Genomic DNA, 22,905 nt, shown 5'->3' on the forward strand with positions numbered 1-22,905 from the left:
ATTTTCTTCATAGGACATTTGAAGACAATTGGTAAAAATTAACTATTAGACTGTGCTATCTTACCCACATTAGATCTCCCAATTTAGATAATTGTGCCATGGTTATATAAGGGAATGGAAAAATATTCTTGTTCTTAAAAAATACAGTAAATCCTCATTAATAACACCCTTGGAAACTGTGACTTTAAGCAAAATGACGTATAATGAAACCAATTTTACTATAGTCTAATTGATACAAATAAGAATTAAATTCCTTTGGCATATTTCTGGTCACAAAAACATCACCAAACTTCTGAATAAAGACCCCAAACACTTCTAATATTAAACATTGAAATGTGAACTCTCTATATATTTAAGAAATATTAATAAAAACAAGCATGATAATTATTTACCCAATTATTACAGTTCAGGATCAAAGGTGACCAGAGCCTATCCCCACAGCTCAGGGCCAAGGTGGGAACCCACCCTGCACAGGACGCCATTCCATCTCTGGGCACACACACACAAATACCCACAGTCACTCAGACTGGGACCATTTAGACATGCCAATGAACTTAACATGCATAGCTTTTGGATGTGGGAGGAAACTGGAGTACCCAGAGAAAACCCACACAGACATGGGGAGGATGTGCAAACTCCAGTGGCCCAGCCCAAGAATTGATTTGTTTTCTCATCAAAATCATAACGAAATGACATTATTTGAAGATTTGCTGTTCACACTAAAATATTTAGGGGTCAAAGGGCATGATGTCTACAACTTCTTTGTAAATGGATCAGAAAATGTATATATATACATATAAACAGGAAATAATAAGGTAAGTATGGCAAAATGTTAACTGATGAATCTTAGTAAAAGGCTGATGGGCGTTCTTTGAGCTATTCTTGCAAATTTTCTGTAAATGTAATATATTTCAAAATAAAAATTTAAAAAATGAGACTTTTCAAGATTAATCCATCAGATTAGAAGATTATGCTGCAATAATAAGAAAAAAAAAGAAAATGTTAATCCAGTAAGCGTTGCTGCAATAAGTCCCAATGAAGATAACACCATTGATGCACTAATTCTAAAAATGTTCAACCATTTTCACCTGTGCCAAGGAAATTAATTTTGTATTAGCAGGAACCATGGATATTGAATAAACAAATTAGCTGATGTGAACATGTCTGCACTTGTAGTTATCATTATGCACAGGGTTTTCCTAATTAAAGTCATCCAAAAAATTAAGTTACAGCCACAGGACTGAATAACTAAAAAAACTGATCTTTACAGCTGACTTGTAGCATGGGTTTACACAAATCTTTGAGTTGTGCTTATTCTCACTGATAAAATTCATAGATAATTCATTAATATTAATGCTTGGGCATTATTCCACAGCAGGCATGAAATGTTTTTGAGTGAATACTGTGTATTCTATTACCGAACTATGCCAGCCTAGGTTTCCTCCAAAATAGAACCTGAGATAAGGGCTTGCATGCAGATAGTTTATTTTGGGAAGTGATTGCAAGGAACAGGAAAGAAGCACTGGGAAGAGTGAAACAGGGAAGGATGAAAGTCAACCCAAGGATACATTATTAAGCCCATCATCACTGTGGTGTCTAGTACTTGATCCCATCAGGGAACTTTTGTGAAGCCATAGAAGGCACCACAGAATTACCTTCCCAAGGGTTGGAAGAGGGAGTATTTATCCACAGTCTCCCACTCCTTTGGCCAAGGGTTGCCCCATAAGGTGTTAACTGTCACATTTTGATGTTTGCTCCTGTGTCAAAATGGTCCAGTGGATTCCTGTGGCAGCAGAGAAGCCCTGGGATAGAAGTGAGAGATATAGGGCTCAGTTCAGGTGGGTGCTATCAGGTTACACTGTACACAGTTGATTGCCATAGCAATGGCTGGAGTCAAAAGGTGGACCAAGGAAAATGTGAAGGGTAGCACAAAACAAGATGTATCCACGAATAACAGTATCATGAGTCAGTACATGCACACGAAGTGATTTGACACAAGTTCAAAAGTATGACATATTGCAAAAATTGTATCAAATTTTTTTTATAACATTTGTCCATCATATATTCTTATAGCAATAATTAATTATGCAACTTTTATTGCATGGCAAACACTGCACTAAGCACTGTTGTTGGTATTTCATTTAATTCTCAAAACAACCCTGGGGGATAGCCATGTATAAGTGGTTTCCAACCAGGGGTGATTGCCCTCCAGGGGACATTTGGCCACGTCTAGAGACATTTTTAGCTGTCACAATTAGAGGGGGTAATACTGGCATCTAGTGAGTACCGGTCAGAGATGTTGCTAAACCTCCTGTAACACATAGGTCAGTCCCCCACAACAGAGAATTATCCAGTCCAAAATGTGAATAGCACTGAGGTTGAGAAATCCCGGCCTGTCTTCATCTCCATTTTATAGTTAAAGAAACTGAGGCTAAATGAGATTAAGTAAATTTCCCTGGGTCAGAAAGCTAGTAAGCAATGGAGTTGGGATGCAAACTCTGGTCTGTCTGACACTAAAGCCCTTGCGTATTGCAACCAACCGTACTGCCTTTCCACTACAAGGAAAAGAAAAGTGCATTTAAAAAGTCATATGTGGAGGGCACAATGTGACTGATTATTTGTGTGTCAGTTATTATAGTAATCATGGCAGAGAGTTGAAAAATGCAGATAATTATTGGAAATCATTGATATTTTTGATTTTATAACATGTCAGTATTTGGAAAATTGAAAGGTTTTGACTGTTTGAAGTCACTTACATGTATTCTCAGCCTTTCTTGTCACTCTGTTATGCTATCACATGAATGCAAGTCACATGGAAAGGAATGTATAATAGTACCAGGAGATGGTAGATTTAGAAAACACGGGATAAACATTCTTCTTATATTCAGAAAAAAAAAAGCACAGATTTTCAAAACTAGATTCCTTGTCCAGATTTTGTCTTCCACTTGTCTCTCCTTTTTAACACAGCAGTTTATGATCACCCACAACTTTCAGACTCATTCATTTTCAAAGAAATGTATTATTAATCATCACAGTGGCTTTGCTGAACCAAGTTCAAGGCTGGCCATCTCTGCCCAAGACTATCATTGCCTCTTGCACTTGCCCCCAGTCAAGGTTAATGGTTTCCCAAGAGAAACTGATAAAAGGGTATTCTGATGCAGAATAAACAGAAGGCAGAGCACAGCATAATATACAGGATTTGGGCTTTTTTCCTCCACTAAGGGCTGTATCTAAAGTAAGGAAGATCGCCTGCTTGGAGGGAGGAGAGTAGGAGATGAATGGATTTAGTGTGGGCTTTACAGGTAGACAGACTTGGACTGGAATCCCAGCTCTGCCACAAAACCTGAGCCAGTCAGTTTTTCTAAGCTTCAATTTCTTTATTTATAAAATTGAGGTGATAATGTCTTCCACAAAGCCTGGCATACTGTAGGTATTCAATAAGAATTAGCTATTATATTTATTTAATTGTAGGGCCTCAAGTACAGAAAGTTGAATTAATCATATTCTTCCGTTCCTTGTATGTGATTTTCATGGATCTGTGCAAGTTCTATATTATATTGTATTGTTTTTTGCTTTCATTTTCTCTGTCCCCCTCACATTCTTGTTTTCTTCCCATATATAGGTGTTCAATCTATTGTGTCTGTTGTATATTCTTGAATATACAAGTATATGTTTACTTGAAAAATTAGTATATATCCATATGTGAGAGTCTCTAATGCTTGGAAAATTAACACGTGATATTTTTCCATAACATAAATCTCTTGTTGTTTTTACTTTTTCCTTCAACACAGTGTGTTTAAGATCTATTCGTGCTGCTGAATGTACCTCTAGTCATTATTCCTGAATGTTAGCCTAGTATTCCACTCTATGTGGAATTCTACATTTTACCTACCCGTTGCTCCTTCTGGTAGACACATAGGCTGCCTCCAACTACCTGCCACCCCAAATAACACTTTGATGAATAGCCTTTAGGTGTGTCCTTATAACCTCAGCACAAGCTTTTCAATAGCTCCAGAGTAGTATTTAATAAGGTTCTACAAACATTTGTGATTATAATAATCTTCAAAAACTAGGTGTAGAAGGAAGCTTCCTTAAAATGATAATGACTATAAACCTGATATTGAGAGCAAACAACAAACAAAATGGAGACATTTCAGAAATAGACCCTTTAAAATCAGAAAGAAAACAAGAATTCCAGCTATCATAGTCACCTTCAACATTGTTCTGAAAAATTTGACCAACATGGTAAGAAAAACAAATAAGAAGAATAAGAATAGAAGGAATGAGACAAAACTGTCATTGTTTGTAGATGATATGATTATTTACATACAAATTCAATGAAATAAAAAGACAACCTATAAGAACCAAGGAGTTCGGCAAGCTTGACAAACAATATCAATTTTACAAAAACTAGTATCATGTGTCTACATTAATAATTACCAATTACTAGTAATTACCAATTATGAAATATAATGAAAACAAGAGACAGTTCACAATAGTAACAAAAACTATAAAATTTTCAAAAATTAAACAACACATGAGACTTTTATAAAAAAAATCAATACTCTCTTAAAAGATACAAAGAGAAACTTGGATAAATGGAAAAAATCTAACATTGTGAAGAGGAAAGTTCTTCCTAAATTGACTTATATATTCAATACAATGCTATTGAAATTTAAGGAGAATTTTTAAAGAAACTTGAAAGACTTATTTTAAAATTTATATGAAAGAATAAAGTGTGTGAATATATTTATCAATGGGGAAAAAATAAAAGAGTAAAGACTCATCCCACCAGATTTTATGAATAATACAAAGAAATAATAATAAAAGGTGGTAAAGTCTTATTGTAGAAAAGACATATATAAGGAGAATAGAATGGAAGGCACAGACGAGATATATGTATATATGGGAACCTATCATTTGCTGGGGGTGGCTTCACAAACCATTAGAAAAGTATATACTATTTAACGGATGACGCTAAGGAAAAATGGCTCACTATATGGAGATAAAGTTGGCTTTCCATCTCCTGTATACATAAATACATATATATTTTGTGTGTGTAAACTCCTGAAGTGTAGAAGATATTTAATGTGAACAGTAAACTTAACAAATAAGAGAAAATGTCGTATAATGTCCTTGAAAATTTAGGGCAGGGAAAATTTTCTTTTAAAAAGACCCAAAAAGTAAAAACTATAAAATTAAAAACATTGCTGGACTGAGGACATCAAAATTTAGGATTTTGGTTAGATAAAGCACTGCACAGTTAAAGTAACAGGTGATAGATTGGAAGTGAATATTTGCAATATTTAAGGAAAAAAAAAACGGTTTCTTCCAAATCACAAAGAAAAAGATAAGAACCTTAATTTTTAAAATGGGCAATGGATGTAAACAGGCAATTCACAGAATGGAAAACTACAAAACTATCATGTATATGTGTGTGTGCGTATAAATATACATGAACGAATGAAGAAGTGCTTGCCCACACTAGTGAGCAGAAAATACAAGCTGAAAAAATAAGTGTGATGCCACCTGACACACAGAAGACTGACAAAACCCAGAAAGTTGGATAATGGCAAATTTGCGGGTGGGCAATGGTTGGAAGAAAAGAGTCACGTGCCCGGACCACGTGCTCCCCGCCCCCTCCGCCCACGCGACCCTGGGCGTAGTTTCCAGCCCTTGAACACAAAGGGGAAGCTGGACACCCACCGCTTCCCCGTCACAGCCTTGCCGTCTGTAGCCAAAGGAAAAAATACCCTACTTGAGACTTTGCAGCTCTTGCAGCCTCTCTGGGCTCACGGGGAACATGAGTGGACGGGCCCGTGTGAGGGCACGAGGCATCGCCCGCAGCCCCAGTGCCACGGAAGTGGGGCGCACCCCGGTCTCGCCATCGGTGTGTAGAAGCTTAGCAGCCATGGTTTCATTCTCTTCTTCCTCTCTCCCGCCTGAACGGTGCCTTCCTCTGCATATATATCCTCCCCTCTGTTTTAGAAAGTGTAGTGCATTATCTTGTCTCTCATCTTTGAGTCTTTCCAAGGTGTCTCATATTCTTCCTTCTAGGGATTTTATCTTAAGATTTTTTTTAAAAAATTATTTTTTCTTTTTTGTTTCAGCATATTATGGGGGTGCAAATGTTTAGGTTGCGTATATTGCCCTTGCCCCACCCGAGTCAGAGCTTCAAGCGTGTCCATCCCCCAGACAGTGCACATCGCACCCATTAGGTGTGAATATACCCATTCCCTCCTCCCGCCTCCCATCTGCCCCACACCCGATGAATGTTATTACTATATGTGCACTTAAATGTTGATCAGTTAACACCAATTTGATGGTGAGAACATGCGGTGCTTATTTTTCCATTCTTGGGATACTTCACTTAGTAGAATGGGCTCCAGCTTTGAGTAAGATGTTAATGTAAGTATATTAGCCATTAAAGAGGACTGAAGATTGCAGGCAAGTGTGTCATGTCTTCTACTTTCCCAGTTTTAATTACTTGATTGAGTTTTAAATTGCCTGGTAAAAAGTGAGGTACCTTCATGCCATCATATGGCATATAATCTAATACGATTTTTGTCTCTAATTAGTATTTAAAAATAAGCAGTCTCAAACACAGATATGGTTTAGAGTCAACTACTGTTTAACGAGCAATCACTAGGCGTAGGGCTCCTTGCTGGACTTAGGCAACTAGAGACTTGACCTGCAAATAAACAACTTTGGAGAGAAGTTACAATTACATATTTTTGAAATTTTTGAATTTGGAGCAATCTCTCTTAGACCAAAAAGTATTCAAATGAGTAGTTTGTGGTCATTGTGCCTTAATGCTCATGAAGTGGTCTTCTCTTGATACTGCTCACTTTTTAGCAGGCCAAGATATAGTAACTTCTTGAATGAAGAGAAGTAGTTATTGTGAAAAGAGAATGCTAATGGTTCTCTCTGCCTGTGTTGTGAACTAATTTTGGCTTGGTTTATTCAGGGAGAGTCATCATCTGAGCTGGTGACCCAGGTCGTCTGGGCTCAATTTACTGTCATGTCCCTGAGCCATGGAAGCATGAGGTCCATGTGCATCAGTGCCATGTTCCTTCTGATGAGCTCCCTGAGCACAAGGATCACATCTCTTTACACCCCCGGGGTCTAACACTGTATCTGGCTTACAGTCAGTACTAATGTCAAAGTTTGATGAGTGGGGAAAACTATAGCTTGTCCTTATCCTTTCTTCCAGAATGGGCACTTTCTTCTCATTGCTGAAGAGTTTTACTTGTTAACATTTTGTTTTTCTAGTTCACGGTGATCTAATGACACGGTACTGTTCTTGTGATAACTTTTTGGTTTGTGAATTACCATCTCAAATCTGAACAAAAAAATTTTTTTGCCCTATTTAGCCTGCATCTGTTGTTCTTAGTGACAATGAAGCGTCCTCTAGCAGTGAATTCATGGAAACAAGTAGGATTTCACTGAACTGTAAGTGCAACCAAGTCTGTTCCATTTAGTTCCGTTCAATGTGAATAAAACAGGAGGGACACTACTATGCCTTACGGCAGCCGGCTCACTTCTGCGCATCTCAGTTTCCTTTTCTGGAAGAATCCCCCATTTGTCATGTTCCTTTGGGACTCTAACACAGAATCAACTGCTATATTTCCTGGCAGTGCTTGCTAGGAATGGGAATTCACAGACATTAGGAAGCCACTTTTCTGATTCTTTCTGTTCACTGAAGAATTTTGAAAAAATATTTTTAAAATCTTTGTAATGTGTAAATACCAATGCCATCACCTTGCAGGGATGGTAGAAACCTGGCATGCATGCTCTCTTCTTCTTTCCCACCTGTGGTAGACATCAACATTCGATGGTAGCTCTCTTCCCTGCAAAGCTAGATTTGGTCTCAGGATATTTGTCAACATGCTGCTACAAGTAGCCACTGTCACGCAGTGCAAGTTGGCATGCCCAATGTATTAGTTTACTTGGCTGCCATATCAATATTGCACATACTAAGTGGCTTAAATAAGAGAAATTTATTTTCTCGCAATCCTGAAAGCTTAAAGTCTGAGACAAGGTGTCAGCAGGGTCAGGTTCTTCTGAGGCCTCTATGCTTGGCTCTGATGGCCGTCTTCTCCCTGTGTTCACATAATCTTTCCTCTGTGCATGTCTGTGTCCTAATTCCTCTTCTTATGGCATCAGTCATATTGGATTAGGGACCACCTTAATGACCCTCACTTCAACTTAATCACCTCTTTAAAGACCTTCTCTCTAAATTAGGTCACATTCTGAGGTATTGAGGGTTAGGACTTCAACATATGAATTTCGGGAGGGGGGTCACAATTTAGCCAGTAACGCTGATGAAACCTGTTAGCCATCTCCCATGTTCTGATCATAAGGTTAAGTGATTGATTTCTAGTAAGTGTGTGAGCACATAAGTTCTCCCAGACTCTGAGTGTCTGGACCCTTCACCCGTCTCATGCCTGACTCTCCTGTTCCTCACTGGGGGTTTTCCAGCCCTGCTTAAGTGCCAAAAAGTCAACATCTCTGTACTCATTTGGAAACTAATTTTAATTTCATATTTTCTAGAAGCTAACAGTAAGTAATATGCTCCAAGGTAAAACACTGGCTTTCATTCTTGTGGAGAATGATGTAGAATAAAAGCTGATGGCAATGTTCTGAGAAATTTCTGTTTTTTTCATTGGGAAAGGTGAAAGATTCAGCCTCTTTCTGTGCAGAAGTTAGTGTAGACAGAAGTTAGTCTGTGACTTTTCAGAGTGTTACACAACAGGTAATGGAGGGAGAGCTGCCCTCTGTCAATAGGTGTGGAGTGCGCCATGGGGAGATAGGGAGATAGGGCTTTCTCCTTAGCCAAGAAGAGAAGGTCTATAATAGTATAAGAGTGAGAGCTAACTCAAAATCTGCTATTTCTAACAAAACATTTCATGCTTCCTTCACAATTTCCAGTTTTTAGGCCAAAGACTTCTGTAGAGTCATGAATATTTTCACGATGTGGGCATGTTTTATTAAAAACCCCAAGTATTGATTGTACATGCATTTTTGATATAGTAGTTGTAAACAATATCACCAGAATTAAATATGAGATATTACTGTTCTCTTCATGGTTTAGGTAAAGATGGTGTATCTTCTGGTAATGTTGGAAGTACCTTCTCTGAAAGAGGTGTGGCAATCAGTCGGAACTTCATGGATTTGGATATCTGTACCAGACAGAAATTGGCACATGTGAGAGATTGTAAAACAGGTATCCAGTCTTCATGTTAGCTACTTTTTTAATGTTACTAAATCTTACATAAGGAATTTCAATTTCTAGGTATAAAATAAACAAGTTCATATATTTACTTAACAAATATTTATTGAACATCCACTATGTTCAAGGCATTGTTAGACACTTTCTGATTTTTAGCATTAATCTTCTCTTTTATTAATAGAAATATAGCATCTTCCCCAAAACTACGTGTTACTTTTGGAAAAGATTTTCTCCTTATACCTAGGGTGAGAATTAAAAAGATGCTTCTTCTGTTTCCCAACCTTTACCCTATGTGGAGAATAATACCCTTTCTGTACTCGAGCTGTAAAGAGAAAGACATGAGCTATTTGGGGAATTCTTTACCCAGATTCCAGGTTCACCTTTAAAATTGCATACACAATTGTAGGTATATTTATTTTCTGGGAAGTAGGTCTCTTGTTTTCATTGGATTCTCAAAAGACTTTGTGGTTCCCTATCAAAAGTTAAGACTCACTGATGGAAATCAGTGTCTTTCAAACTTTTTAAAAACCAGGCAGCAGAATGAGAAATCGATATATTATTATCCAGCGTACACACACTGCACACACACGGTCAGAGCAAAAGTTTCATGAAACAGTGCTTGCCCTTACTCTATGCCAGGCACTCTGTTCCTTTGTGTTGTATTCTGGTCTTTTCATTAAACATGCGGTTGGCCTCACTTAGTTTCATAACTGCGGCACGAATGGGGCCCAGCTGCAATTTGAGAACACTAATGCAGATGATCTTGAAGGGTCTCTCCAGCTCTGACATTCCAGGCTGACTTCTTTTTGTCCATTTATATGAGCAGCTAAAATATGTTGCCGTTTCCTCTGTATTTGGGAGAACAAAAGAAAGCTTTTTCTTAACTAAAATAGTACATGATATCTTTTTCCTACCAGATGTATACCCCAGGTTGAAGCCGAGGAAATAGTACGGCACACATGATGACCTCCTCTTCCTCACCACCTCAGGGGCTCATGCTTTCACTTCCTCCATGAGAAAAGCTAAATAGTGCCTATTTGATATCATTCTTTCTGTAGGATAAAAACTGGATGATTCCCTGTAAGGAGAAGTGAGAAGTACTGAGCACTATCTGAGCATATTGTGGCCATCTCTGATCTTGTCCTGTAGATGACAGTATTTAAGTTGTGAATAAAAATTTCTGTAGGGGGCTGGAACTCCCAGAAGCACACGTGGCCTCCATGTGCCTGCGGGAAATAGAAGGCCAGAGGCCCAATTTGTTTTCATACAGGAAAGATGCAATTCCTTCCTCTCTCCCCAGCTCTCTCCTCACTCTCTGAGGGTCTTCTCTGGGATTGTATAGTGGTCTAACCACTGATTGAACTTTTTCAGAATTTTTAGAAGTATGATTAACTTTTGATTATCTGGATTTCCCAGAGGCTCGGGGTTGTGTTCCTGGTAAAAACTGGATGGTTTCTTTTCTTTCTTTTTTTTTTTTGAGAGAGAGAGTCTCACTCTGTTGCCCCGGCTAGAGCACAGTGGCGTCATCACAGCTCACTGCAACCTCCAACTCCTGGGCTCAAGCGATCCTCCTGCCTCAGCCTCCTGAGGAGCTGGGACTATAGGGGCTCGCCACCATGCCTGGTTAATTTTTCTATTTTTTGTAGAGATGGGGTCTTGCTCTTGCTCAGTTTGGTCTTGAACTTCTGAGCTCAAGCAATCCTCCTGCCTTGGCCTCCCAGAGTGCTAGGATTACAGGCATGAGCCACTACGCCCGGCCTGGACAGTTTCTTTGTAATATGAGAGCAGCATAATTTCAGAGCAGAATCTGAAAATATTATTCCAACTAGCTGATTTGAATTGCAGAGAATGAGAGCTGGAAGGCACGCTTTGGAAGGAGTCTCAGGGTGGTTGAGTTTGGATGTATCTCTTCTCCCAAGGACCAGAATGTCAGTGTCTGCTCTTATGTTCGTATGAGGCCTGCTTCACACATGGTCCTGTCTTAAGTCCCAACAACGTTATCAGGCTGCAAGTTTTAGAGTTTCTCTTATGTCACTGAGCAAAAATCTTTGCTTTACAGCAACTACGATACATATGCCAATAGGTTTTTTTTAAATGATATGATTAATATTAATATGGTATGAATTTTTTTGGTAAAAAAATTGTTATTTATCTTTCTCAGGTTCTAGTGGAATACCTGTGAAACTGGTTACAAATCTCTTTAGTTTAGATTTGCCCCAGGACTGGCAGCTATACCAGTACCACGTGACGTATATTCCAGATTTAGCATCTAGAAGGCTGAGAATTGCTTTGCTTTATAGTCACAGTGAACTTTCCAACAAAGCAAAAGCATTTGATGGTGCCATCCTTTTTCTGTCACAAAAGCTAAAAGAAAAGGTAGAGTATGGTTAATTTTTTCACTGTGTGTTTGTGAATACATATACGTATATATACTTATACATATATATTAGTATTTAAAAAATTAGTTGATTTTCATGACAGTTGGAACAAGTGTTTGACTCACTCCTTTCCTGTTCCCTGTTCCCTTGCCTGGGAGCTACAAGACTTCCTAATTAAGACTTCAATTGGTTTTTTAATTAAGGAGCTGATGGTCTGGTATTTTAAAAATAAGAGCCATAAGTGTCCTTGAAATAAGCATCTTTTAAAAACTCCTCCTCAAATAAGCAAGACTTTAAGAAACACCATGTAGCCTATGGCTTCAAAGCTTTAAATTCTGCTTTTTTTGCTCCTTCACACTTGTGCCTGTGTAGCCAAAGGATTTTATATCAATCTCTGATTCAAGAACTGTCATTTCTTTCATGACTTGCTCCATCATATGAAGTATGAGTTCTTGATATCCATTTTAAAAGTGTTTTTTAAATGTGACCATTGGAAATGACAATTGGATGTTTCATATTCCTTTATCCATTGTTTTTACACCTTCAATATTTTCAATATTAAAGATGTTGGTATTGATGTTTTTATCATATGCTTTGTTCTAAAAGAATATTAAAATTACTATAAGAAAAAAACCCACTTTCTTTATGAAAAATTAAAACAGAGCATTGGATTAAAACTTTATGCTTCTATTCCTTGGGAAACGTAGTCCTCTCATTCAACATTTTGAACGGTATGATATCAATAGCATAGAGTTAAATTTTTAGACTCTAGGCACGTTTTTGTGAATTTCCTCAGGAAATGTTTTTCCGAGCACTCTGGGGGCCTTTATTCTTTCAGGAGCCCCTGAGATTTGTAGGAGCTACTTGAGCGATGATTTCATCTGGATATGGAACTTTAAAATCATAACATATGGCTAAATTTAATGGCTTAGAAAATCTGTAATTTTAGAAACAATTTTATTCACTATAAATCCTTATTAATCCTTCACTGTTTTGTCCTGTGACCAGGTGTGGATAGCATGTTAATATTGGCTTCTCATACTTAACTGATATATTTTAAGTGTATTGTTATCATTAAAGATCATCTTGTTTTGTGGATACATTCGTAGCAATAGTTTAGAAATTTAGACATGTTAAAATTATTATATACCAGCCTTGAACAGTCCAGCTTACTTCAATTGTGCCTATACAGAATGGAGAAATTTTACTCTACTGATGCTAGGAGTAAGTTAATACTACTCATTCTCATCTAAAATAAGCGTGAAATATGTGTCAAACACCTTTTTGGTGCTGGGGATGTAGTCTAACGAGGCAGGTGGGAAGTTAGACTGTTAAAAACGTGGTAGGGGCAAAATACATCAATGCTTGTTAATTAACTGACTCCTTCTAATTCCTTATCCTTTTGAAAAATCTCTGATCACTGATTGATATTTATTGACTGATTTGTGCATTCTTTTATTTCAAAAGCTTATACTAAGTCCTGTCTGGTCCAAGAAGCTTTTTAATTGGGGAGCTGCTATGGAAACCTACTTATGCATTCATTAGATTTCTAGAACATCGTTCCGTTATAAGAACCCTGTGATTTCTCTAGACCTTTCAGAAATTATGAAATCAGATTTCTGTCTATTCTAACTTCTACCACTTTCTCCTCTCTCTCCCCACGTTTACTTTTCCTCTTGTCTGTCACTACTCTGTTGCTTTCCTCCTCTCTGCTCTGCTCTTCTACATTATAAATAAACTTTTGAGAGACTCTCCTCTGGAATCCATGAACTTGGGATGAGGCTGGTAGCCCTTTAATAGGCTTCTGGGTATCCATGACCCCCGTGAAAATGGGTACACTGTTATGTACGCTGTTATGGTATATACATCTGTAAAACTTTCTTAGGAGAATGTCTGTAACTTTTATCAGACTCTCAGAGTAATTCAGGACCCATCTCCCTCCTACCCCCCAAAAAGATCAAGAACCACTTGCTCTGGAATTTTCTTTGAATCAAATCTTTGAACCATGAGTCTGGCTTTGGTTCTCCCTTAAGAAGTTAGAGAGTAGAAAATTGTGTTGTTTATTTATTTATTTTTTTTATTTTAAAATTTTTTTGGGGGGAATCAAACCACTTTATTGAGAGGAACTGGGGACAGGGAGCAAAGAAGGGTGTAGAACAATGAGATCCAACGTCTTCGGCCAGGCCAGGACCTCCCAGGCTTTACAGACGGCGAAAGCTGTGTTGCTTTTTTTGGTTTAACAAGATACAGAGGGAAAAAACTCTCCAAACATAATGTAATGATTAGATTATTACTCATATACTAACACCTGCAGTTCTGTTTCTGTTAATGCATATAAATTGTGATGGCTTTATAATGTCTACATTCTGCCCACTTGGGGACAGTTTGTGGTGTGCGTATTGAGTACCTCTTTTCCCAGGTCACGGTGCTGTCAAGTGAAACTAAAAGAGGCGAGACTGTGAAGATGACTATCACTCTGACAAGCGAGCTGCCGTCCAGTTCCCCCGTGTGCATTCAGGTCTTCAACATCATCTTCAGAAAGTAAGGCCTTTGAAATGTGAATGTCATAGGAGCTATCCATACCACCTTTCAGCGCAGAGCCTGGCCGTTAAAATATCAACCATTTTGTGAGCAACGTGCGAGCAACCATGTCATCTTTAGGGCAGTTTTTCACGTACTTTCACATACTTGCATGATAATGTGCAACACAGTCCATCACAGCCTCTCAGTGGCACAAACCGTTGTTGTCTGATATCATCCAAGTTGAGGAAGGACATATTTTTCGTGTCTCACTCTCAGGGTGCCTTTTTCCTTTTCTTCTTTCTCTATGCTCCCTCCCACCCTTCACCCCCAGACTTTAAAAAGTTCACTGTGTTTGACTTAGCCAGCCGAAGGATTTGTTTTTCTCCTGGCTGCTTGATTTGGGATGTAAAAGACCATCACCGTCTGCTTTCGGCCCTGGCTCCGCCCCTGGTCCTTTCCCTTCCCCACAGGCATGCGGCTGTAACCCGGCCTTTCAGTGTTCTTCAGAATGGTCCAAAGATCACGTGCTCCGAAGTCATCTTGGGGGTGGAGCAGAATTCCATAGAATGCAGATTCCCTGGCCCCTCTCTGAAAGTAATTAGTAAGCAGAATTGCACAGGCGGGGTCTGAAAATCCACATTTTTGGGATACACGAAAGCTCGAGAACCCCTGTCTTACATGCTGCCAGTGTGCATCATTAGGACGATCTGGTCAAAAACCTTCGAGGCCAGCCCTTTGCTCAACAGTGGCTGCTGGCGCTGAGGACGGGGAAGTTTGGGGATTTGCTGAGTAGCTGGGGCACATAAAGGAACTTCCCCCGCACAGACGCACCGTTTCCTAATGCCAGTCAGATGTCTGGTTCAAGTGCTGCGTAACAGCTCTTCAGAAGCCAGTCTCGCCTGTGCCCTCCTGAGAGGAGACTGTTAAACCAGCTGGCATTCGGAAGATGCTCTTTAGCGACAAAGCTCTTTCACTGTGTTTTATCTTACTTGATCCTCACTAGAGCACCCTGAGGCAGGTACTATCCAAATCCCCATTTTACAGATAAGGAGGCTGAGGCTCAGTGACATTTGGTAGCCAGAATCACAGTTGGAACCGTGTTTTCCAACTCAAAACTCCCCACGTTTCCCCCTTGCACTGGGCACCCTCACATTAGTGACGTCTCAGATTCCTAAGGTGGCCGAGATCAGTTGCTGGAGAGGCAGTCTTGGTTACTTGGCAGCACTGGGGAGCGTGAGCAGCTTCTCTGGGAACAGCCTCCTCGTCTCAAAATAGGGAAGAGTCCAGAAGAGGCTTCAGACCTGGCTTGTCTCACCCCATCCGGGGCTCACCAGAACATTACAGCCACGGTCAGCATTGGTAATTGACCACATATTTATCATCAGTTAAGCTCAGACAGATAGAAATAGTTTCAGTTGTATCATTCTCAACTATGAAGAAGTAGTTCTTATGTATACACTCATAAGTATATTTAGTACCTAAACCTTCCAGTGCTATGAGAATGAGCATTCTGTACTTTCTATATTGTCTTATCATTATGTTCAGCAAGGGTAGGAACTTAGAATTACACAGTTGTTGACTGATATTTACCAAAAATTCAAAAAATATCCTTGCAGGATCTTAAAAAAGTTGTCCATGTACCAAATTGGACGGAACTTCTATAATCCCTCAGAGCCAGTGGAAATTCCCCAGCACAAGTAGGTTTATTTCTATTTTCTGTTACTCTGAAATTGTTATGACATGTGCAACATAATTTGCAATGCAGTATTATACCATTATGCCTCCTGTGAGACTCTGTGTTATGAAATGTAATGGATTTTTTTAATTTTCAAGTATCTTTTTTATAGAACAGTGAATGTGAATGTGAAGCTAGCAGCCTGCCTTCTTGTATTAGTGTGCTAGATCATTATCATAAGTCCTAGAAGGGATTGAGAAACTGAATTCTCTGTGTATAACAAGTAATAATGAAAGCAGAATAGGCTGTATTATGTTGTAACACATAGTTGAGGATCCATTTTCTTGTTGAAAGGAAGTTAGCAGAGGCAGGGGGGTTGACATGAAATCACTGGGTAAACAGAGGTCAGACAGAGAAGCCAACAGACTACCCTAGTGAGGGACAGAACTGTTACGAGCACTTGCAGAATTTCCACCCTAAACTGGGAATTGGACGCTGCAGACAAAGTGGTCAACCATATGTTGAACTGGTTGTTACTTAACTCTTAAAATACTGTAGTCAAGTTAAAGATGGAGAAGCAACTGGTAGCCCAAGGACAGATACATAAAGGGAGAAGTGCATAAAAGATGGAAAGTGGAGGTGGGGTGTTTGGCTTTCTGCCAGGTGGAGGAAAATGATGGGTTTTCCATATGTTCATTCAAAGTGCCAGAGTGGTCTCTCTAAAGCATCCTATTATTTGTCCCTGCCACTTATTTCTCCATCTGGATTAGAAATTCTCATAGTCTGGGCTTGTGCTGAGCTGCAGTGGATGCTCAATGCAAATGCTTGTCCTGAAGGCTGTCTTAGTGTCACAGTGAATTAGGTACACAAAAGACAAACTGGAGTGATTTCTAAAATAATATTTGCCTATTCTTTCATGCCATTACTGTTAACTTCTTATTCGAGACTTTTCAGTCTGTGTGGGAAGGAACTGTTGCCTATGCTTCAGTTCCTCTTGTATATCTGTTCATGGTGTCACTTCTGTATTTTTTAATCTCATTATTAAGTCTGTTCACTGACCCCACCTTTTGAGTCTGGGTGCTTTTTTGAACCTAGATGTTTTTGTGCTGGGACAGATCACTCCATGCATGTATTATTCCTACAGCTGTTTTTTCCAACCAGGGGCATTTTTGCCCCCCTCCCCCGACATTTGCTATTGTCTGGAGACATTTTTGGTTGTCACAGTGGGGGCTGCTACTGGCACCTAGTGGGTAGAAGCCAGGGATGCTGCTAAACATCTACAATGCACAGAACAGCCCCTGACAAAGAATTATGTAGTCTGGTCCAAAAGGTTAGTAGTGCTAAGGTTGAGAAACTGCTTTATAGTAATGTATTTTATCCTAAATGAATGTTTAAAGACACTGCAGCTGAAAATAAAGTTTTTAGTCAGCAACTGGAAGAAATCAGACTAAAGAAAAAAATTATAAGATCTAGAGAATTAGAATGAAAAATCACCATTTAAAATCTTTATTTTTTTGCTATAATATTTAAAATATTCATTTGTTTGTTTTTAATTATTTTTTTTGTTTTTAAAGATTATCCCTTTGGCCTGGGTTTGCCATTTCTGTATCCCAGTTTGAAAGCAGGCTCCTGTTCAGTGCTGACGTGAGTTATAAAGTCCTCCGGAATGAGACGGTTCTAGAATTCATGACTGCTCTCTGCTACAAAACTGGCCTGTCCTGCTTCAGCGAGACGTGTGAGAAACAGCTGATAGGGCTCACTGTCCTCACAAGGTAAAAGCCTGCATCTGAATAAACTTTTCTCCAGACAATCAATTATTTATGGTATTTGGGGACAGGGATAGGTTGGAGCATTGGCCTGATCCGTTTATTCATCTGTTTAGAAGGCCTGGCTGTTCTCAGTTGTCTGGAGCCCAGACATGCTTGGGTGGCATTCTGGACAGTCCACCAGCTGCTGCGGTCCCGGAATCTCTCTTGGGGTGTCCTCCTCGCCACCACCCCACTCTCTAGTCCGCCCACAAACAGCCTGCACTTTTCTGCTTCAGTTCAGTTCGGTTCAGTTCAGTTCAGTTGCCTGGATTCCCCACCCCCAATTCTGCCTTTTAATTTTGACTTCCACAAAGCTCAGCTCTAATGTCACCCCTTTACAAAGCCTCCACTTGCCCACCCAGTTGGAATTATTCACTTACCTCCTTGGGCTGCTCCCATAACTCTTTGCTTATAGCCACCTCTGTATGGTCACTTTATTTCATGTTATTATCTCACGGGGCAGAATGTTAGGTCCTTGTCTCACCTCCTCTGTAAGAGTCTGAGGTTTTTTAGTCTGAGACCGTTTTTACTTCTTTGCAGACCTCTAGGATTGTCTGTATAAAATTTGCCCTCAATGCACAAATTTGACCAGATTAAACACGGGCAGATTAGATGACTTCTGAGTACGAAGATGCCCACCCTATACTACTGCTAATCCAAGACTACTTCTTTGAGGGGACATGTTAGCATTCTGATCTGGCTTAGAAGTTCCACTTAAAGTAATTTTTCTGGGTTATATAGCAGAGAGGTGGGACTGGCTGAATTCGCACTACCTGGAATGAGAAGGCCACCCTCTTATGCTCCTGTCATGATCTTGATGGATTAGCTTGTCATATTTCAAAGTCTCCTTGCAAGGGCCAAGAGCTCTGGAGAAGCCTGCATGGAGGTTTCTTTCCCAAAGCTGGGCAGCCTATAAGGACATTCCAGGCCACACAGTGCTGGAGGAGGATGGAGCTTAGAATAATCTTAGCTGACTTGTTTTGTAGTTTTGCCGAGGGCCAGCCCTAGCTGGGAGGTTAAGCAGGTGTGGTTGATTAGCCCCTTTTGGTGCTTTTTCTCAGAAAGACCACCTGGGGGCTCAGGAACTCTCAATGACATGAGAAACTGATGGGAAAGTTTTGAGCAATGCTTTGGCCTTTGCTCATTTAAGAATGATTTACCTGAAGTTAGAGTGTCTATCAGTGACAAAAATAAACTGTGGGCTAATGACTTTCCCATAGGTTTTGTTGGAATACTGACAGAGATCCTCCTATATACTGAAGAATTAAGTCATACTCTGATAAGAGCTGATCATTACAAAAAAAAAAAAAGAATATTCTTGTCTTACAATCTTTTGCAATTTTTGACATTCTGGAGTCTATCTTATCCTTTGTTTTTTTTTGTTTGTTTGTTTGTTTTTGAGACAGAATCTCACTGTGTTGCCCGGGCTAGAGTGCCGCGGCGTCATCCTAGCTCACAGCAACCTCAAACTCCTGGGCTCAAGTGATCCTTCTGCCTCAGCCTCCCGAGTAGCTGGGACTACAGGCATGTGCCACCATGCCCGGCTAATTTTTTCTATGTATTTTTAGTTGTCTGATTAATTTCTTTGTATTTTTAGTGGAGACGGGGTCTCGCTCTTGCTCAGGCTGGTTTCGAACTCCTGAGCTCAAACAATCCGCCCTCCTCGGCCTCCCAGAGAGCTAGGATTACAGGCGTGAGCCATCCCCGCGCCCGGCCTATCTTATCCTTTGAATTAAAAGTGTGGTTAAGTATAATACCTGCTCATCTTAGATGATTAGGAAAGTTTTTTTTTTAAGAGACTGCTTGCATTTACCAGATACAATAACAAAACCTATCGCATTGATGACATTGACTGGTCCGTGAGGCCCACGCACACCTTTCAGAAGCGGGATGGCACTGAGATCACCTACATGGATTACTACAAGCAGGTAGGATGTTTTCTTCCTTCATCCTCAGCTCCTTTCCTCTTAGCTCTTGTTCTCCTCCAAATCCGACAAGTGCCCGGGTGGTCAGGCCGAGTCTGCCTCCTACTTGATTCTTGCACTGTCCCTTCTCCTGTGTCCCCACCACCCCTGTCTCCTGGTGACCCTCATCCTGTCTCCTTCCTCCTGTAATCTCAGTCTTCTCCCTTAAAAGCATATCTGATCATGTCACTTCCAAGGTTAAAGCATTTCCATGTCTCCTACCTCCTTAGGATCCACATATAACCTCCTTAGCAGAGTCACTATGACCCTTTATGATGTGTCCACACCCTGCTTCTCCAGCCTTATCTCTTGCCACTCCCCTCTTCTCTCCCTGTGCTTGGCTGGACTTGCCTTTTGGGGTTCTGTGACTCAGTTTCTCCCCTGTGCATTTTCACACACATTGCTTCCTCTTCCTGCATACCCTTTCCCAGCCAGACAAACACTGAACTCCCTTCCACGCTCAGCTCCCCCCGCCCATCAGCTCTCAAGGGAGCCCCACGGCGCTCCTCGCAGGCACCCCTCCCTGCACTTAGATGCATCAGGTCATCACAGGCACCACACGAATGGTCTGACCCCCCTCCCGGACCTTGGGCTCTCGGGGGCTTACCTTGAGCTCTTCATTTCTGGACACCCAGGTCTAGCACAGTGCTTTGCACAGAGCAGATACTCCAGAAGCGTTTATGGGTGGAATCTCCTGCTGCCTGTGGAAGCTCTGTTCACATTTATCACAGTTATACCTGCCCCCACTTTCATGCTCAGTGCCTTTCAGAGGTGCCTTCTCTTTAGTGTATAGTCATATTCAGGTCCCCAAATCTCATGGATGTTTTAAAAAGCAACAGACAAAAACCAAAAACCCTTCCTTGATTTTTAGAAAGTCACCCACGCTAGCTTCAAGCACATTTTTCAGTTCTTCTTTCCTGAAACCTCAGTAGGTCTGGCACCTGGTTCTGCTGCTATAGAAATAGCTCTATAAAGGTCAAATTCAGTTACTGTTCTTTTTTTTTTCTTTTTGGAGGAGTAAAACCATTTTATGTATGTATTCAGAATCACACACAAGTTACCTTTATAGTTCATTTTACTATACAGAAATCATTTGAGTTTTATATTTTCAGTTAAATTTTGAACTGAGATTAAGTTACTGTTCTTATCCTAAGGGGCATTCAGTGGCGTTTGAGACTGTGACCCTCCCACCTGAAGGAATTGACCTCTCCCTTCCTTGACTCCTGGGACACACCCCTGTGGTTCTCTGCTCAGTTTCAGGTTGTTCTAGCTCAGTCTCCTTTGATGTTTTCCTTTTTACTTCCCCCCAAAAGGAACCGTTAAGGAATGGTTCCCTCGCATAAAACCTTTTCTTTGTATTTTGAGATGGCTCACGTAGAGTGTTTTTGCATTGCCCTCATTCCCAAATGATATATCCATCTCCATTTTCAGAACATATTTGCGTGCGTATCCCGCAGGCATCTCAAACTAACATAGTTCAAATTGAGTTCATTGTCTTTCCCATGTCTATTTCTCCTTGGGAGTGTTGCAGCTCAGTTAGGAATCATTTCGCTTTCTTCCTCTTCCTCACTCGTCACCAAGACAAGTTCTGTATTATTTGTCCTAGAATTCTCTCTGGAACCCATCCCTCCTCCTCAGCCTGTCCCCACTGCATGACTACAGGACCTCTCATGGATACCCTGTGGGGCAGGTACTGCTGTCACCCTTTGTGGTCACCTTGCCCAGCTCTCTCCTCACTGTGATCCGTCATCCTCACGGCCCCTAGAAAGATCTTTCTGAAGTGCTGCCCAGAAATGTGGCTAAGAGCATAAGCTCTGGAATAACCTTGGGTAAATCACTAAACATGGAGGGTCATCTGTAAAGGGGAGTTCTCTCTCTGCTTTCATGGTGCAGTGTGAACACTGGACAAGATGATTGTGCCCGCAAAGCGTTTCTCAGGTGCCGGCATATTGTGAGCACTGGGCGAATAGTGAAGACCCTTCCCCTCCTTTCTATTCTCCCCTTCTTCCGCTCTAGCATCGCACAATTTGACCCCATCCCCCTTTCAGCCTCATCTCCCTCGGCATCTTCCCCCCCGGCCTCCCCCACCCCTCGTGCACTCAGTAGCCACTGCACACTCCTCAGCATTTGCACGTGTTCACCGGACATCTGCATAAAGCCACACTGTGCCTCTCTCCTTCACCGCTAGGTCAAATCCTAGCTTCAAGGTCACGTGTGACGTCTTCTCTGACTTTGCTTTCTGTCATACGCATGGAAGAGCTACCTGTTCTCTTCTCCAAGCACCTTTGCCATGGATCACATTGCTTCTAGAACACATGTTCCTTGTAGAACAAGGATGGCATTTGGCTAATCTTTGATGCATAGTACCTAGTGAAGCATCTTGTGCGTAAAATATGCTCTGTGTTTATTTATTAAACCCACAGTGTGTTAAACATTTGAGTTTCTTTCCTGTATGATTAAATTTGTTCTTATTTGAACAGATGTATTTTAGGACCTGTGACATTCTGAAAAGGGAATCATGATAAAAATCTCACTCACTTTTTTGTACTGAGTTGTGGTTCACTGTATGTATATTGTCATTAGGGAGAAAAAGAAAGAAAATTGTGTCAATGTCTAATATGTCCTCCTCTTTGCTCCATGAAAGGAAGACTGAATTATTATGTCATCAGTCTTCAAAGTGGAAGACATCTTACTTTTGACCTTTATATTTCTCTATTTTAGCTTATCATTAAACATATTTTTAAATGCTAAGAAGAATGGGGCAAGGGAGAGGGTCAAAATCACCTTATGACAGCAGCTTAGTGGGTAGAGCTGTTGGCCATGCTCCAGCTAAATAGAACACTCTCATCCTGGAGCAAGCCCCAGTTTTGCTTGTGCTATTAACTGAGACTCTCTGTACTCCCACCTGTTCTGTAAGGTTTTCTCTTGGCCTCTGTCTCCGTGAAGCCTTCCCTGATTTACCAGCCATAAACTGTTTCGCTACCACTCCCTTCTTGTCCTCTCCACCTTGCCAGCCCAGGGATCCAGTACTAAATTGTGTAACAAGCAGAGTCTGAAGAGGTAAATCCTGGGCCAGCTAATTTCTGGTTATGGGGCCTTGGGAAAGTTGTTTAATTTCTCGCAGTGTTTCTTCATCTATGAAGGGGATGATAATAGTATCTATGTCATAGGTTTGTTGTTAAGATTAAGTGGAGAAAAATATAAGTCCTTAGCATATCATTGTTTGTGCTTCTCATCTGCCTCCCTTTGTAATTAATGTATTTATGTGTAGAGGCAGGGACTGTGCCTCTTCTATCCTCATGTCCGCTGCACTTCCTGGAATGCA

The 22,905-nt window shown here is 40.4% G+C and overlaps 1 protein-coding gene across 1 annotated transcript in view; it reads left to right on the plus strand.

Moving 5' to 3' along the window:
* The first annotated feature begins 5,803 nt into the window (after positions 1-5,803).
* Positions 5,804-22,905, plus strand: part of PIWIL4 (piwi-like RNA-mediated gene silencing 4) — a 43,295-nt gene continuing 26,193 nt past the window's right edge. The window contains exons 1-8 of the mRNA XM_012660046.1: positions 5,804-5,890; positions 7,374-7,458; positions 9,101-9,226; positions 11,394-11,608; positions 14,030-14,151; positions 15,750-15,830; positions 17,383-17,580; positions 19,433-19,544. Of these exons, the coding sequence (XP_012515500.1) occupies positions 5,804-5,890; positions 7,374-7,458; positions 9,101-9,226; positions 11,394-11,608; positions 14,030-14,151; positions 15,750-15,830; positions 17,383-17,580; positions 19,433-19,544 (1,026 nt within the window). The remainder of the gene's footprint in view (positions 5,891-7,373; positions 7,459-9,100; positions 9,227-11,393; positions 11,609-14,029; positions 14,152-15,749; positions 15,831-17,382; positions 17,581-19,432; positions 19,545-22,905) is intronic.

This window comes from Propithecus coquereli, unplaced genomic scaffold, assembly GCF_000956105.1.
Source record: "Propithecus coquereli isolate 6110/MARCELLA unplaced genomic scaffold, Pcoq_1.0 Scaffold65, whole genome shotgun sequence".
NCBI lineage: Eukaryota > Metazoa > Chordata > Mammalia > Primates > Indriidae > Propithecus > Propithecus coquereli.